The following is a 19,133-nucleotide window of genomic DNA, read 5'->3' as shown; positions in this document are numbered from 1 at the left end:
AACGTGAACTCGCCGCTTATAAGTCTTGTCTCTACCAAAATGCCTCGCTAGGCTACCTCTATGCAAATCTCGAATCACCTTTTCCCAAATACTTCAAAGCTTAACGATCCATGTACAAGACAAACTCTTTTCCAATGAGGTCATGCTGCCAAGTCTTCAAAGGCCTCACTATGGCATAAAACTCCTTGTCATAAGTAGCTCACTTTTGCCTCGAACCACACAACTTCTACCTAAAGTAAGAAATTGGCATCTTTTCTTGCGTCAAAACACCTCCAACTCAGATTCCATTAGCATCCCACTCCAATTCAAATAGCTTATCAAAATCGAAAACCACAACGACCGATTGTTGGTCCCTAATAAGGCGGATTAGTTCTAAAGGGGGGTGAATAGAATTATTGAGTAATTTACGCCTTTAAAAAACTTTTCTTACTAAAGTCAATAAAACACAGAGGGCAATTTTCAGTATCATAGGCAACTTTAGTCTACTGAGCCTTTAGCAGTCCAATCTACTGAGATTGGTTCAGCTTCTGAAGATTTCCACTCAGAGGATAACTCTTTTATCGAGGCTATGAGGAGCTTATGGAAAATGATGTATAATTTATGCACAAAATATTCAGAGTGTTAATATGTGAGATAAATATTAGAGCATGCAATATTCAGTGGAAGTAAAAGGCAATAGCAAGGAAAGGAATTACTCAGTAGATTTATAATGGTGCAGCCTCCTGGCTACATCTAGTCCTTAGAATACCTTCTTCAGAGTTTTAATCCACTACATATCTCTTTTGGATGTAGAGAACAAATTTTTTTACAAAATAGCCTAAATCTGAATAAGTTTCCTTCACTCACTCAGCACTTAACTAATTCACTCTTTGCTGCTTATAATCAAAGTAATGAGAGAATACTGATTTACAATCAAAAGATACAATTTCTTCAAATAAGAAATGTGTTTGAACTAATCTCTCTCTAATCAATTACACAAATATGAACTTGAATTGTGTTTTGAACTTTTTCTGTTGCTAGCTTTGTACAATACATCTAGTGTTAGATTTTTTTGCACTTGCGAATTGGTGCTTGTCTTTGTTCTTGAGCTTGGTTTATATAGGTAGAGATTAAAACTAGCCGTTTGAATTTAGAAGGAGACCGTTGAGAAGAAACATCCTATGTTCTTCTCTGAAGCTTCTGGTTGCTCTATCCACTGAGAAGAAACATCCTATGTTCTTCTGGTTTCTGATTCCGCAGGCGGCAGGCTGAGCGTTTTTTTGGTAATTGCAGAGAGAGACGGGTTAATGGAAGAGATTTCGACCTTCTGTGTTTTATCCAAAATGGGCAAGCTGTTGAAGAACACTTCGCTTTTGTCTTTTTCTGACTTTGGAGTGGGCTTGCTTCTGTTCTGGATTTGGGCTTGATTCTGAATGGGCCTTTAATTCTTTAAAGGCCTTTTTTTACTCGGAACAAGCCTAATATGCCTTATACAATTTTTAATACTTAAGCACAATTGTTATTGCATAAAGACATATATTAGTTCTTAATTTTAATTACTTGAGGGATCTAATTCCTTAATTGTAATTTTTGTCATAATCAAAACTTCATCAAAATTGGGTTTATACAATCTTCCCTATTTTGATGATGACAAAAATATTTTGAGGAAGGAATAGATTTTACTTACTTCGCCAGAATTGTTGAACTTACGTTGCTTCTGGATACTCCCCCATAAGGGTTGAACTACTGAATTTTACTAAGGAAAAAACACTCAGAAGGTTAAATATTTCAATAGCAAAAATGTTGAGAGCTTAATAGTGAAAAGTATCAGAGCTTAAATATATCAGAGCTTAAAGATATGTTGAAAGGTTCATAAAACATATTAAAGCATGACATAAGTTTGAACATAAAAAGTAAGTCAGAGTAATTCAGAATTATATTAAGAGATAATTACACATAAGAAGTACATTGCTAAGGTAAAAGATAGAGTTGAACAACTTATAAACCTATAGCTAATGACCTAGACTCTACTGAGTTCGATTTTGATTTAGTCTTTGGTCTTCTTCTAGTTTTAATAGTTCTAGTTCTAGTTCTTTCTATTTTTCTTTCTCTTGCTCATTCTCCCACTTTTTGTCATCACTAACGACCATGGTTATCAAAACCGGACCGGTTAAAGAACCGGTAAGGACAAAGGGTTAAGGGTTTAAGGTTCAACCAGAGTTTAACCGAGGTTGAATCGAGGTTCAAAAAGATCCCGTAAAAACTAATATTTTTAGTTTTATTTAATCTTTTAACATAGTAAAATATTAATGATATCAATAAAAATTTATACTAATAGTTATAATCATGTTCTTTAATACCAAAAAATAAATTAGAATACCAAAATAATAAGTTCATAATAGAAAAACATCAAGTTTAACATCATACTACTAAAATGATAATCAATGTGGTAAAATAGTAACTGATAGATAAATAGCATTATTGACTCGAGCCTTATCATGATCAAATCAAGTTCTACAACTAAAAAATTTTCTCTCGTTGTTTGCAAAGAGTAGATCAAACGAAGCTAACTCAATATTCTAATTGCTAATTTTTTTAAACATGGAACATTACCTCCAAATAATTTCTACCACTCATTTATACAGTTAAATAAAAAAAATTAAATTATATCAATGATAAAGGATAAACTTATAATTCATAAAGACATTATTTAAGACTAAAAAGATTTAAAAGAATTTGATGAAATGAATAATTATAAACTAACATATGGAGAGAAAATTCAGCGTTCTAGGAGAAGCTATATAGGTATGTTTAATCCCCTTCAGTAGTTCTGATTGCCATATATATGCATGCTTTAAACGTGCTATTAACTGCTTATCCCACATTGCTACATGTTGCCTCTGAATGAATGCCACATCTTATGATTAGCATGCGCATTAAACGCTAGAAGTTAATTAGGATGTTTAATATTTAACGGCTCGAACTAGGTCATTATGATTCCGTCATAACTCTGACGCTAGAAAATAGGCATTTAGTGCTTCCGTTATAGCGGTTTGGCTTCGAAAAACGCACCAGCTTCTACTTGTGCCTAAAAATAGGACTATGATCTCAGTGTTTAAACCCTTACGCTACTCATCTTCTCCCCAAACCTTTTTCTTTCAAACTCTCTCTCTCCTAAAACCCTAACTACTACTTCGTTTTTCAATCTACAATGGAAAATACTCCAAAAACTTCATTCCAACCTTGATCGGCAGCTGAAACTTATACTCTCATCCTTCTCTATCTAAATGCCCAAAACATTACTGTTCATAAGTCTTGTTTCTTCGACTGAAGTTATATCTAAAGAACTGAATACCTGGATGAGAAAAAATAAATGGGATACCTTCTTCTCCTTAACCAGTGACATCTACTCTGGCCTTGTCATTGAATTCTAAGCCAATCTCTATATCTCTCATGAGGACGATGATCAACTAACAACTACTGTCCAGGGCAAAACCTTCGATATCTCTCCTCAATCTCTAGTTGATCTACTTGAAGTAGATCTAGCAGACATGGAACTTCAGAAATCTGGCAATGAGAAGCATGTGGCTGGCTTTCCCCCCAACCAAGATATCTAACTCCATAGGACCACCATGGAGAATTAATCGCCATTTCTTTGCCCAAAGTTCCTCGACAAGCCCATTACCTTATGGTGAGTTATTTCCTACCAAAGAAAGGATCTGTGAACTCAGTATCCAAATGCAGCATATACTAGAAGACAAGCCTCTAAATCTTCCAATTCTGATAATCTTTGCAATGAAGAGAAATTCTACCCAACTTAATCACGAGAATTCTTTAGAGCCAAGAAATTGAGTTTCCTGCCGACACTCCCTATGCCCAAGGCTTGATCATTAATGACAGAATCATGAAAGTACTCCAAACCCTACAACATTCTGTCTGCTGCTACTGGCGCCAAATCATCCAAAGCCACCAAATCTAAAACGGTCTCAAAACCCTCTAAACCTAAAAAGAACTGAAAGTCCTTTGAGTCTAGAACTTCTGAATCATAAAAAAACCTAAGCTTTTGAGAATCAAGGCTATGAACTTCCCTCTTCTAAACCTAAAACTCACAAGTCTTCAAAAGATAAATCTGATACCTCTAAGAAAGCCAAGTCTCCTTCTTCCAAATGCTCTGTTGAGCTTAGTACCATCTCAGATGACTCTCCCTTTTGAAGAAGAAGAAAACTTCTAGGCATCAACAAATCCTAGTAATATTCACCAAATTCAATACTGAATCCGCCATTCTAAAGCAAAAGCATACTGGGTTAGTTTGTATATCCGACCAACCACATGCATTGATTATCAAAGCCCTTGAGGAAGCTTTACAACTGTCTAAGAAGGATCAAAAGAAGAAGAAGCTTCCAACTCCTCCATCTACCGACTCTAATACTAAGTCTCATAGACCAAACTCTGAGGTCCACGCTGAGACCACCAAGGTTCTAGAGCTAAGCAAGGCTGGTCTTGAAACGACATTTGTAAGAGCCACATCTAGCAACCACTGTACCATTTTCCCTTTTACACTACACAAGATATATGAATGACATTTGTTTTCGTGTCGTCTCAATGTTTTTCACGATACTATATTAAATTTATATAATCTGAAAGCTTAAGTGCAAACAACCTCAAATCACATGTGGCGTTAGGATGACACACGAATCTAAAGTTTTCTAACTTTCGCGGGCGTAGCAAAAAGTTCTAAAAATTTAAAATGCGCCTAAAACTCAAAGTTACCATTTCACCCATTTCTCTCTCTCTCGCTTTATGTTCTCTCTTTTTTCACTTTTCCTTTTCTCTCTACAAAAAATCTAAAAATATTGATATATTCTCTGTAAACTTGTTGGCAGCTTGCGTTTTCAATTCTTCACTAGTTCATCTTGTGGCCTCCTCTTACTTTCATTTAATAATTTGTGTTTTCTCTTCAATTATTCGATCTGTTAACTATCACTTGTATCTTCTCTTGTCGGAGTAGTTGTAGTCGGAGTTGGAGGAGATTGAAATCCAAATCTACAATTTACTTAGTTGAAGTTTCTAGGTTAAGACTAATGTTTCAATTTCATAAGTAATTTTGGGCTTAGGATTTTCTTTGGTTATTGATGTATGTGAAATATCATATCAGTTTACTTGGTCCTATCCGTACTACAAAATGATCATACACCATAAGGACAACAGTGAGAGATCGAGGTACTTATATTACTCTTCTTCTTCCTCCTCCTCCTCGTTTATAAGATATTACAAATGCTTTTGTTTAATTTCACATGATTTCCTAAGATTCTGGAAAGGTTGGAGATTCGAATTGATGCCTTAGCCAAAATGTTTTATACCTTCACTATGGGTAACTTTATTTATTCCTTCATTATGGGTAACTCTATTTTTCGTAAGATTCTGGAAAGGTTGGAGATTCGAATTGATGCCTTAGACAAAATGTTTTATACCTTCAGTATGAGTAACTCTATTTATTCCTTCATTATGGGTAACTCTATTTTTCGTAACTGCAAAGGTTGGAGATTCGAATTGATGCCTTTGTGAATCTGACATATAAATTTGGAAAGGATAAAAAAAAACGTTGTGGAATGTGAAGTTGAGTTTATCCAAGCTGGTAGATTTGATATGTTCCTTTCATTTAATGCTTGCAATTGATACAGAAAAGTCTTGTTACCTTGTTTTTTTGGTAATTGAGTTTTATACCTAATACAGAAATTAAGAGCTTTAATTTGGTATATCAACTGATAAAGAGGAAGGGGAACATATTTTATGGTTTTTAGAATCGTGTCAGTGTGAAAAGTAGATGCATTGTATTTGAAATGTAGTCTTTGCTATTTATAATCGGTAAAACCATTTGGATCAAAATTTAAGGATAGAAGGGATAGAATGGTTTTTTTGTTTCTTAAGAATACTATTTTACCCTTAAATAATTTTACATGAATTTCTTGTTTTTTTTTTTTACCAAAATCGTTGAATACAACATTAATTGTAAATTGTCTTTTTCAAAAAAGGACTACATAAAGTCGTAAAATGCCTAATAATAGAAAGCATGCATTTAGTTTATATTTTTTTTCTCTAATATTATTCTTTTACTTTTACTTTGAATTTTAAAAGATTAATCTAGCATCATTCTTAGATATTTTTGGGACTTATTTAGTTGCTATGGATAAAAAAAAAAAACTAAGCTTGTTTTTTTATTATTTTTGTTTATTCTAGTTATTTTTTTTTTTTTGAGATACGGGCAAATTTAACTATTACGTTTCAAGCGATGTGTATATTTAGAGATGTTTGTTTCAACTTTTCGAAACAGTGTTTAACATTTTACTCTAAATCACAGAAAATATAGTGTTTGGTTAGACTTAAAAAACAATAGTGTTTAGAATTTTTTTATCGAAACAACTACGTTTCAGATATTTTAACGAATTTTGAAAATTTTCATGAACAATTGTTTGTAATTATTTGATATTGATAAAATTATCATTTTTATTTTACACAAAACATGTTTATCTTTAACATTATTTATATCTCTATAATATCATTATCGAAAAATGCCTAACCTCCCAAGTCAAATGCCTCAACCCAGAGGTTGCCCACGACGCTCATACAAAAGGAACTTCTTACAAATAGGGATGTAATCGAGCCGAGCGAGCTTTAGCATGCTCAAGATCTCGACTCGTCATAATATTAACGAGCTCGAGATGAGCTTCGAGCTTTGTTCGAGCTAAAATTTGTGTTTGATCTCGTCTCATTTTAAAGGTTTAATACATCACCAGCTCCCTGAACTTGTCCATAATAGTAGATTGGTTCTCTGAACTTTGTAACTGTCTCACCAGCTCCCTAAACTTGTTTATTTCGTATCACTAACTCCCTAAACTTGTCCATAAAAATTGATTAGCTTCCTGGACTTTGCAAGTGTCTCACCAGCTCCTTAAACTTGTTTATTCTGTAATAACTAAATACAAAAACCATAATAATAACTCGGATTAAGGTGCAAAAATACCCGTAATGTTTTGGGTCAGGAGTAATTTTACGCCTAACGTCTAAAATGGTGCAATTTTACCCCTAACATTGATAAATTGGGTTAATTTGAGAAATAATTCATCAAACTGTCTTCTCGGTCATGAATCTTGTCATCTATACTTCACATGTGCGTCATTTTATCAGTAATAAATCACAAATATATGTTGGGATGTGAAAAAAATAAAAATAAAAATGTACCGACTTTTGTACGAATTAGACAAAAAAATTCAAAAAATCCACCAAATTTAAAAATTTGCTCTTGGCTACTAATGTTAGGGGTAAAATTGAACCATTTTAGAGATTCTGGGTAAAAATATTCCTTATCCAAAACATTAAGGGTATTTTTGCACCTTAATCCGAGTTACTATTATGATTTTTGTATTTAGTTGTTACGGAATAGGCAAGTTTAGGGAGCTGGTGAGACACTTGCAAAGTTCATGGAGCTAAGAAATTTTTATGGACAAGTTAGGGAGCTGACGATACGAAATAAGCAAGTTTAGGGAGCTAGTGAGACACTTATAAAGTTCAGGGAGCCAATTTACTATTATGGACAAGTTTAGGGAGCTGGTGATGTATTAGGCCTTTTTTAAACGTTAAACCAATGAGGGTTGGTCCGAGTGGTAAGGCATTGAACCTCTGCTTGACAGGTTTGAGGTTCGATTCCCCACCTCGCTTGAAAATTATAACCAAATTTGCCCTTATCTCATAAAAAAAAGGGTAATTAATTTATTAGTCCCTAACGTTTATGGGTTACGGATTCAATCATTTCTCCATTTTTTTTAGCGCGAGTTGTGTGAGAAAAACATAGATGTGTAAATTGCTTTTAACTAATAAATAGTAAAGTGTAATTTAGTCATTTTTTAATTCATAAATGGTAAAAGTTCTAACAAACAGACGGAATGACTAAATAGTTCACTGAGAAAAAAGTTAGGGACCTTACAGTGTGTTTTTAAAAATACAGGGACTAAACAGTATGTTTTATCAAAATATAGGGACTCATAAACTAATTACCCTAAAAAATAGAATAAAAAGAAAAACAATCTTAGATTTTTTTTTTTATTCATAGCAACTAAATAAGTCCAAAAATATCTAATTAAAAAATAGTATAAGAATGGTGCTAGATTAATATTTTGAAATCCAAAGTAAAAGAATGGTGGTAGATTAATCTTTTTGAAATCCAAATGACAGAGATATAGCTAACGGGTGCGAATCAGATGGAGAAAATCCGAAAAAAGGAATGAGTTTTCAACTGAAAACGAAACACTAAAAAGCTAGAAAAAACGAAAAAACAGCCATAAATGGAAGGAGGAAGATGGAAGACAAGCTTCCTTCTCCCTCCTCAAATAACAGTATCCATTTATAATACTTAAATCTTTATGGTAGTGCATGATTGTTGATGAGAACTTGTCTATGCTACTTTTTCCACAAGCATCAGCTTGCCTAATGAAAGTAGATCTGGAGGTATTAACTCATTTATTTATGTTAGAAATAGTGAGGGATGGATGTGTCTTAAGGAATCTTGGACCATGCTTACATATATAGTAGAGTTTAATGCATGGTCCTATTTATTTTTAATTTTATAAACTGGTGCAGCGAAGAACATACTGACTGAGCATTCCCTATGATTATGATTGAATAATGCTCAAAAGTTCAAAATCTTTTATTCATTTCTCATGCACAACTCTTTCTATAATGCACTCAATTATTTGGTTTTTGTTGTTTACAATTGAACTCTTGTATTTTATCATCAACAAACTCTTGTATTTGGTGCTATTTTGAACGTTGAGTTTAAATTGGTACTTTCTCAAAAACCTTGGATTTATTTTGATACCTTATCCCTTGAATATATAACTGATTTTAAGACTCAAAAGACTAGTATTTTCTCTTCCAAACTCTCTCTTTTTCATTTCTTACTATTTTTTTTTTTTTTTTTGGTTTTCAATCAGCTTCATTCAATGTATCATCAGTATACCATACAATAGAAATAAGAAAAAAAACTGAAATTATGTAGAGTTTGTTAGCTAGAAACCAAAGCAATGATTGGCCAATAAGTGGATATTGTTCTTTAACTGACAATTAATAACTAGTGTTATACAAGTTCCACTGGTTGTAAAGAGAGCTGCTACTTTCCCAAGTTTTTCACTTCATCATTCATTTCAAATTACTAGTTATATTATATGACAAATTATGGAAGAAACTCAATCATTCTATATAAAATAATTGATTTAGCCTTTTTGGATGTCATTTAATTTCTACAATTTCATATTTTCGGTTCTATTCATGATGTGAATGTATTACATATGATAGCTAGCCCATAAACAAATCTAATGTACTATGCCTATATTGGGAACTAAGGGTCAACATTATCCTTAAATTTCACAATCATGACCAATTTAACTTAAATTGAATTTTAGGTATTAACTATGTCCTTAAGTTATCAAATTTTGAAAAATTAGCCTAAATACAATTAGTTTTAAATCTAAAATTATAAAATTTAGACTTATTGGCTTGAGTTGATATCAACAGTTGAATTTACTTTCAATTGATCAGCCTTCATTCCATATTTTTTGAGTCGTAAGTCATCCATATAAGGAATCTTTAGAAGCTCCAATAAAAAAGCTATTTTCAGAATGCAAGTTTCAGAAGCAGAATCAATCTTGGTAGACTGAAACTTCAGTAGACTAAAATTACCTCCGATTCATCCTTTACTATTGAGTTAAAAAAGAGAAAAAATTCTAAAGGTTTAATTTGACCATTAGTTCTATTCACCCTCCTAGAACTAATTTAACCTTGTTAGGGACCAACATGATGGTCAGCCATATCTAAGGGAGGTGCTCTACCTTACTAGCTTAAGCTATGTGCCTAAAAGAGGCATTATCTTGGATTAAGAGCGAGAGGTTAAGTCATGTCATGATCGAGATAGATGCAAAGGGAGTCATGGATACTTTCTACAGTAAAGTTACAAATTTGTCGGAACTGGATGGAATCATGAACAACTCTCATAGGCTCGCAAATGATTATACCTATGTCACTCTCACCCACATTAAAAGACAAGCCAATATTGTTGCAGATAACTTAGCTAAGTCATCGTTTTACTAGTTTAGTCCTATTGTCTAGTCTGGTACTCCTCCATTCTTGAGGACTATATCTTTGGCTGATGTATCTCCTATTATTTGATTAATATATTAGTCTCGTTTCTCCCAAAAAAAAATTCTATATTTGATATGATTATAAAGTATAGAAAAATTGTAAAAATATTATTTCAAACTGACAAGTATATAATTTTAGACGCAGATAAAATAAGTACTGTTCTAATAACTGAATTAGGTGTATACATCTGACTAATTTCGTAAATAGTGACTTAATGTGATAAAAAAATCAATGATACAGAGTATGATGTGTTGAATCAAAAGATCATAAGCTCGAGAGAGCAAGTCCACACTGCCACCCACAAAAATTTTTTTATCATCTCTCAAATCTAGTCTTCGGTATGTACTCCCTCAAATCCACTGTCAATTTTGCCGTTTTTCTAGTCTAGACGCTCGCTGCTACAAAGAAAGAAATCAAAAGTCCTATTTTTTTCATCTTGCACTCATCTCCAACAAGGGAAATTCTTGTTTCTTGAGATCTATTGTCGTGCTCCTTTTTGTCGGTGACAACAGATCTAGTATTTTATTTGGATTTAAACCCCAAAAATAAGATTTTTTTAGGGAATTATTCTCAACCTGGTAATGGTTAGAAAATAATTCTCTTGGAGGGACTGTTTTTAACATTGTAAATAAAAATTGCTCCATTATAGCGTTGGACCTGCCATAATGGTTTAAAACTCTTTTGTATCATTACGGCGGGCGTACTGCCGTAATGATGCTATTTTTAACTAAATTATTTCTCAACCATTATCATATTGGGAATAATTCCCTTAAAATGCCTCTTTTGGGTGTTTAACCCTTTTATTTGAGCAAAAGTAACTAGATCTACTCGAATGATAGAGGGAAAATGAAGTTTGTCTTCCTTATTCCTCATCTCATTTATGTGTTTATCCTCGCACTTTTGGTGTCTTTTTCTTTGTTAATGATTTCATTTCGGTTGAAACTCATATCTCATTGGATTTCTTTTTCGTCTACTTTGCATCTGTCAGTTATAATTGTTTAATTTATTTTTCGAGTTTAATAATAGCGGAAACGTTTTACCTTGTCGGTAGATCATTAGATCTACGTGATTGTACTAGAAATGACTCAGATCCAATTATTCGGAAAAAAAAAACTGAATGATAAAAATTGACTTACAACTGTTTTTCTATGAATTTGTATTTATGAGAAGTGTGTAATTTGTAGTCCTTTTTGTTTTAGTCGCACATTTTATAGCTTTTGTTGTCTTATATAGTCTTTTTTTTCATAGAACTTATTTTCTTTTTGTATTTTTGTTGAATGGAATGAAATATATTTTTCCATTTAAAAAAAAAAGAGTAAAATGAAAATTATTAGAGTATGATAATGTTTTTGGTGTTTATGATTGACATGAGCAAGAATAGAAAGTAAATCATTATTGAGTTTGAAAAACCTAAGTGGTTGGAAGAAAATAAATGTAATACTAATAGATTTGAATAAAATTAGTACCAAAAAGCAGAAAAGCAATGCATTTACCAATTATGGGTCCCTCCCTCCCTTCGAGTTGCAAAAGAAATTCCCTTCATCTCTTATGCATGCACCAATTATATTTTCTTTTTCATTTCTCAAATTCCTTATTCCACAATTTTTCTTATATTTATTATTTTATTACACTTAAGAAACCTGATTTTGGTTGGTTAATATTAATATCTTGATCCACTTTAACCAAATTTATTATATGTATCCTACACGAGTTTAAAAATAAAAGAAAATATCATAGTCAATTTTTAAAAATAGTAGTTATTATTGGTAGATGGAGAATACAAATTCACAAGTCACATCGACGTGGTTGTATATGATTTGGATGATGGGATAGAGGGATTGTCATTAAATGTGTTTTTTTTATGGATTTGGTAAGTTGTGACTTAAGGATGGAGATGATATGATTTATTTTTGCTCACTAGTTATTTGATTTTGAATTAAAAAGCAATGAAATATAAATATATAATAGAGTATGTTGAAGACCAAATGTAAGGAAGCAGAGTTTTGAGTGGTTAATATATTTGCGGAATTAAGCATTAAAAACATTTAAGGTTAGTAGTAAGAAAAGTATAAAGGGAACGAAGATAAGAAAAAAAGAGAAATTGACATGTCAACATATTCCGTATGTACCACTTTATTCTTCAAAATTTGAAATAACATTCTTCTTCTTCTTCTCCAAAAACATGAAATTGGTGTCATCTCCTAATTCGAAATCCAAAGGCTCTTTTGATCCAAATATAAGTGGCGCCTTGAGCTGTCTGAGCGGCATTTTCACTCCCTTCTGAAACTGATGTGGGTTTTGAGATTGAAAATGAGGATTTCTTTCTTCTCACATTCCACGTCAGAGAAGCAAATTCTAAAAGGAGGCGGAGGAGAAGAAGAAAGCAGAATCAGAAGATTTAAGCCCTGTTTTTGTTCTTGATGATATTGACCAATTCGTTTTTGATTCTCCAGATTTCACTCTTATCATTTGCTTTATTATTTCAATTATTCACTTTAGTTTTATGTTGAACAGAGGAGTGCGGTATGAGGAGGAAGTTATCATCGAGAGTTGAAGATTACACACACTGTGATAACTTCAGCTGAGTGGAATTGGAAATTGAATAACTTCAGCTGAGTGGAATTGGAAATTGAATGATGTGGAAGATATTTGTCAACATTTAGGGTTGGCCATTTTCGATCACTTGTTAGATGAATTAGTGGATCAACTTAACCTTCCTACATTCAACTTTTGTATTCTATATTCATTTCATTTGCACATCTACCATCAAACAAATTAGGATCTGCTAAGCCTGAACTATTTACATTTTAAATACAACCCATGTCTACTACAATTTTAAAATGGAGATTACAATTCTCCTAAGATTTAGATCTAATTTATTATTCACCTGAACACTAATATTCAAATTTAACCCTAAAATTATAGGAAGAGAGAGGATTTAGGCTATTGAAACTTAAAATTTCAATAACAGTAAAACTCATGGAAGCTTTAAAAAAAAAAAAAGGAGACAAGTTAATGATTGAGGGTTGAATTCTATTGTAAAAAGAAGCATGCATGCCTATGCCTGTTTTCTGGCTTCTGCTATTTTGGTATCTGGTAATAATCAAAGTGTGATGTTGATTAATATAATATTCTAATTAAATAGCTTTCCGAAGAAAGATAGCCGCCTATTTGGAATAATGAAGGAGAATGTCATATTCCATTGGAATTGGATTGCATTCTGAATCAGCAACCAATAACAGTGTAATTTAGTATAGTGCTCATACCACTACTACCTTTTCTCAGTGCTCATGCTCAACAATCAATCAATCCTTTTCAATGCCCAAAGTAATAATTTCCACAAATTTCATTCGGAATATATACACAAACTAACTAATATAATTTATAATATAATTTTATTCAGTAATCTAACTGTTTTTGGTACACGTAATCATGTAATGTACACAAAGATAATTAAATAAATAATAATAGCAACTCTCAGCAGCACAAGAAGAACATTATATGCTTCATCTTCTTTTCTTTTTTCCCTTGGCTAGAAGAATAATCTAACAAGAATTACAGAAAAAGAATAACCTAATATCGCCATTTAGCAGGCAGGCACTCTTGATCCTGCTCCTGCTCCGTTTCTCTTCTTCTTCTTCCATATATGTTGAAAATAATAAATCTTTTTTTTTTTTTAAATGGAAGCAAATAACTAGTTAATGTTAATTCAGGAGTTAAGCCACCATCTGCTCCTGCTCCATGTACAATTGCTCCACCCAAGCAGCCATTACTTCCGAACCTCCAGCATTGTTATGGTATTGCTCCTGCCCATCATTCACAGCTGCTCCATCTTTCACCAGGGATTGAACCCATGATACATCCGGTTCATCAACAGCCCCTCGCATCAAGGATGCACCTGTATTGCTTCGAATGCCAAACGAAGCTGACTTTCTCAGCTTATTCAGCTCTTCACCTTGGATGCCCCAGTCTAATTTTCCATCTGGAGAAGCCCAATCTGAAAGCTTTGAATGCATCATGCCTGCAGATGAAGTTGGCGAATGTCGGTGGTGGACACCTGTTCGTTCAATGAAGCTTTGGCTTCGCTTTGCAAATGCACCAGACCTTTGACTCATAACAGCTGCTGCTCCTCCACATGGATCAATCCCGAAATTTGATGTCCTTGAAGGAGAGGAAGAGAAGTTCGTAGGGTAGCTCGAACGGACCTGCGAGTTCATGTTATGCCGCATCTGAACAGATGTTGGAGACTGCAATTGAGTATCCACTGAAAGTCCCTGAAATTGAGGCAAAATTGTTGGATCAATAGATCCAAATATATCTTCGAGGTTAGTAGGCTTCATTCCCATCCTATTCAGCTCCCCAGTCCGATCACCAGAGGCAGCAAAAGCTGAAGCAGCAGACAAACCATTGTTCCAGCTGGATGGGGAGGAGAGACCAGATATCTCATCAATCAATTGTTGTCGGCGACGATGATTCTCAAGCCCAATTAACTCCATGTCTAACTCCATATCTCTTGCATTTAGTGCAGATTTCAATCTGCTACCAGGGAGCTGCAAATTCGGGGGTATAATGCTAGACTGGTTTGGCCATCCAGATATAGGAGATGAGGATCCTGATGGACTCATTGGTGGGGTTGATGTAGGGGGTATCATGACAGATGGAGAACCAAGGGCAAGGGGGCTGATAGAACTCATGTCCAGTGATGAACCATTGGCTGAGAACGATCGAGGTGAAGGCACGGCTGAACCTGTTGAGGCATACAAGGGACGAAGCTCTTCGGGTTTGTGAGCAAAGAAACAAACCCTCCTTGCGCAATTTGTTTCATCTTTGCAGAGACGTGTCCGATACTGAGCAGGGTGAAGCCAGCACTCAAAAATACCATGTGCATATTCACAAGCATCACCCTGCCTGCATGACCCCTTTCTAAACTCGGGGCACGGGACACAGCTATAATGGTATTTCCTTGGATCACGCCTCCTTGCATTCTCACCAGGGTGTACGAACGGACACTCAGTCCAATCGTGTGAATATGCCCTTGAGCAAGGCTTCACCTTAAATGTATACATTCTAAATTCATCAGTACCATATATCCCATTCTTGATATCTGGCAGGGTGAGATCAACAGGATACTCTTTCTTTTCTGCTCCATCTTTTGACATCCGGGGTGTTGAAACCTCTTGCACATCCATGTCAATAGGAAACTGATCAGCCAAAACACAAGCCTCATCACTAGTGTTACCGCCCTTTAGCATGACCTCCAGCACCTTCCTTTTCGAATAAAAACCCAAAGTAACTACCGGAGCAATCAAATCACCAGCAAGGTTTCCGCGGGCATCAACAGCATTAAGATCAGCAGAAGCATCAAGCAAGATCTTGATAACCTCAAGAGAAGTAGCAGAACCACCTGCAGCAGCACAATGAAGAGCAGTAGCACCATCAGACCCACAACGCCTATTAACATCGACTCGACCTGTTTCCAAGATATAATTCAATACATCCTTGCTTCCAAACAAGGCTGCAATCATAAGTGGTGTCCTCTCCTCAAAACCCATCCTTTTTGAACCAATTATTCTACCATACCACAAGCCTGGTTCGTCAACATGACAGCCTTCTTCCTGGATTGCTCTTCTAAAACCAATCAGATCATCGGAGGCAGATAATTCGAGCAACAAGGGGATAGGATAGCAAACCCCATCTTGTTTTTGAAATTCATTCTCCATTACGAGACCACTATGGGTTGGCTTCGGTTTTGGCCCACTGCACATTGAAATTTCTCTCTCTTAATTAATTTCTCCTCGAATTCTCTCTTTTTTTCTACAAAATTGTACACAGACGATCATTCAGAAACTAGTGCAGAAAGCATTAAAAAGAGATGGGTTTATTCGTTAAAGAGGAATAGTATATGACATAATTACTCCGCATAACTGTAACGAAACAATTTTCTGTAGAAAACAAGTACCATAAATCTCATTAAACAAGCAACCAGAAACAGAAATTAGTTATAATCCTAACAAACATAACTGCGCCATCTAAACCCTGAGTCCTGATGCTTAAGATTAACATTAAATTCTGTTTCAAAAAAAAAAAAAAGATTAACATTAAATTCAAAACTAAAAATAGTTGTTTACAGAGTTCATAGTTTCCAGTTACAAAAAAAAAAAAAAAACAAACAAGCAAAGCACCGAACAAAAAAAAGAAAAATCAATAGACATTGAAAATATGAGAAAGAACATACCTTTAAAAGCAGAAATCTGAGAGCTAGTTTGCTCAAGATTATTAACAAAACACAACTAGAGAGAAGGAAAGAGACCTTTGGCTACTTCTCTTTTTAATGGCTTCTTTTTTGGGGAGATGGGTCAAAAAGACGACCCTATGGAGCTACTTCTATGGCTCCTCCTTTTTTTCTTTTTCCATTGTTTACTTAAAAATTTAAAAAATAAAAAAAAAAATAAAAAAAAACTTTCTTTTTTTTCTTCATAGAGGAAAAAACATATATATGGAAAAATGAAACCTAAACTCAAATGCAAATGAAATTAAATGTAAATGCAAAGAGAAACGAAATTCGCCATTTCAGAATGGGGCCCACTATTATTTTTTCTCTAATATCTAACCGTCTTCGAATATTGAGAAGACACGTGTTGATTACCCTTCACAAACAGTCTCAGAAAAGATGACTGTATCGAGATTCCGGATTATCACGCTTTACGCGTTTTTGTCATCTGGTGGATGACGTGGACGTACCTGCACCGTCATCGTTTAGTAGTATTGTTTTAAAAATTAAATAAAATACGTGATTAATTTTTTTTGGTAAATAATTTATAATTACCCTCCTCTTTACTTTCAACCTCTTAATATTTACTATTTGGTTATTTTATCTATTTTTTTAACTTAACTTTCAAGACAGTTATAGTAAATACAAAATTGTCATGTTACTCTGTTATTTTCTGTCTGTCTGTTGTGCTAAATGTAACGATTAAAAATCTAGAACAGAAAAACCAAAATATTAATATTGATAAAAAAAATAGAAATCTTATAATATGTTTTTTAATAGAGGACTAAACAGTATGTTAGGTAAAAAGAAAGACAATAAAGCCATGTCTGTTTAGAGGAAAATATTCTGCAGGAAAATATTTTTCCAATTTTTCTGTGTTTGTTTGAACAGGAAAATAAGTCAAAGAAAAATAAGTGGTAAGTCAATGAAAAATAAAGAAAAAATAAGAGAAAATATTTTACCCTTTTCAAAAAGGTAAAACATTTTTCCCAAAACATACGCGTTGAGAAAAATGGGAAAAACGTTACAAAATGTAAAAATACGAAAAATATGAAACACGAAAAACATGGATAACGTGGAAACGTTACAAAATACAAGAATATGACGCAAAAAACATGAAAATGTAAACAAATGCGAAAAACACAAAAACGCAAAAAAAAATAGCAAACACTTGAAAAAGCACAAAACATGTACAAAAACATGAAAAACATGAAAAATACAAAAAAACACGAAAACGTGAAAAAACACAAAAACGCGAAAAATGCTAAAACACAAAAACGTGACAATACGTGAAAAACGCGATAAACATGAAAAGACAAAAAATGCAAACAAAACACGAAAACGTAAAAAAACACGAAAACCCGAAAAATACGAAAGACTAAACGTGAAAACGCGAAAAAATGAAGAAAAAATGCAAAAAAAAACACAATAACGTTAATAACACGAGAAAATGTACAAAAAATGCCAAAAATGTGAAAAAAAAATTCGTGTTTTTAACATTATTTTTTCATATTTTCGTGTTTTCCACTTTTTTTCTCCTAAGGAATTTCTATTCCATTCTTTGCTATTTTATTTCTTTAAAAGGGTAAATTACATACGTGGTGTACAACCTTTACCCATTTTCACACTTTGGTGTACAACAAAAAAAATTTCACACTAAACTGTACAAGCTTCAGGTGACCTCCCATTAAAGTGTACATCCGGTGTTTGTGACCGGTCAACGCTGGTCAACTATGCTACGTCAACAATTTAACTACTTTAAAAAGTCAAAAATTGACACTATATTATTAAAATTATTAAAATATCCCCACCCCCTTCCTTGAACTCCTCTCTCTCTCTCTCTCTCTCTCTCGCTCTTTTCCTTTCTCTCTCCCTCCAATCTAACAGCTCTCTCTCTGTAACTCCTCTCTCTCACTATTTTACTTTCTCTCTCTAAATCATCTCTCCCTCTATTCTATTCTGGTACAAAAAGAAAACCTTAAAAAATGTAAATCTAAACAAAGACAGCCGACTTCCCTTCCCTTCACCTAGCCGCTCGAATGCATCCTTTCCTTTCATCCTGCCCGACTTCTTCCCTTCCCCTCATCCTGCCCATTTCCCTTCCCTTTATAACATTTTCTCTTAATCTATTTACTCTTCTAAAATTCGTTAAGTTTTTGTGCAAAATATATTGTGGCTGCAAATTCATTAGAATCCCTTCCAAATTATGCACGTGTCTGTGTCTATAAAGCAAAAACATTCATCATTATCATACCATTATACAGTTCATTTTCTATAGGAACAAAAAAATCAAGTTCAAGTATATAACACAGATAAGATATCACACCAAATAAGAACAATTCATTCATAGCATATTTTCTTTGTTCCTTTTCTAAAGAACACAAAAGTAGTTGAATTTTTGCTAATTTTTACACCCGCTCTGATAAAAAAAAAAATTTATGCAATGCAAATGAGAAGCTTGTCTTCTTAATTAGAGAATGTTACCATATGAAATTCAACAGATCTGTTTTTTCCGCCTTTCTTCTTGTAAAATAACTGAAATAATCTTATGCTTCTGCGTGTTTCATGTACCATTTCACATCCCATTGTTCTTCAAGTGAGAGGTAGGAGTTAGAGAGAGCTATGAGACATCTAACAGAGAAGAGTGAGAGATGATTTAGAGAGAGAAAGTAAAAGAGTGAGAGAGGAGTTC

General features: G+C 33.7%; 1 protein-coding gene across 2 annotated transcripts; it reads right to left on the bottom strand.

Annotated features, from left to right (window-relative positions):
- Positions 1-13,543: 13,543 nt before the first annotated feature.
- LOC136232340 (zinc finger CCCH domain-containing protein 66-like) lies at positions 13,544-16,603 on the bottom strand. Of its 2 annotated transcripts, none has more exons than XM_066021433.1 (2): positions 16,406-16,603; positions 13,544-15,984 (listed from the first exon to the last, which is right to left on the bottom strand). In XM_066021433.1, the coding sequence occupies exon 2, from the start codon at positions 15,933-15,935 to the stop codon at positions 13,887-13,889; it is 2,049 nt and encodes a 682-aa protein (XP_065877505.1). In that variant the 5' UTR covers positions 15,936-15,984; positions 16,406-16,603; the 3' UTR covers positions 13,544-13,886. The 2 variants fall into 2 exon arrangements, with proteins under 2 accessions (XP_065877505.1, XP_065877506.1); XM_066021434.1 differs by having other exon boundaries at positions 13,544-15,927.
- Positions 16,604-19,133: the final 2,530 nt, after the last annotated feature.

Source organism: Euphorbia lathyris, chromosome 6 (genome assembly GCF_963576675.1).
Source record: "Euphorbia lathyris chromosome 6, ddEupLath1.1, whole genome shotgun sequence".
NCBI lineage: Eukaryota > Viridiplantae > Streptophyta > Magnoliopsida > Malpighiales > Euphorbiaceae > Euphorbia > Euphorbia lathyris.
Note: the sequence above shows the minus strand (reverse complement) of the source record. Positions and strands in the feature narration are given on the sequence as shown.

Bases quoted from the DNA above. Each gene is read 5' to 3' on its own strand.
- LOC136232340 (XM_066021433.1), bottom strand. From the start codon at position 15,935: ATGTGCAGTGGGCCAAAACCGAAGCCAACCCATAGTGGTCTCGTAATG.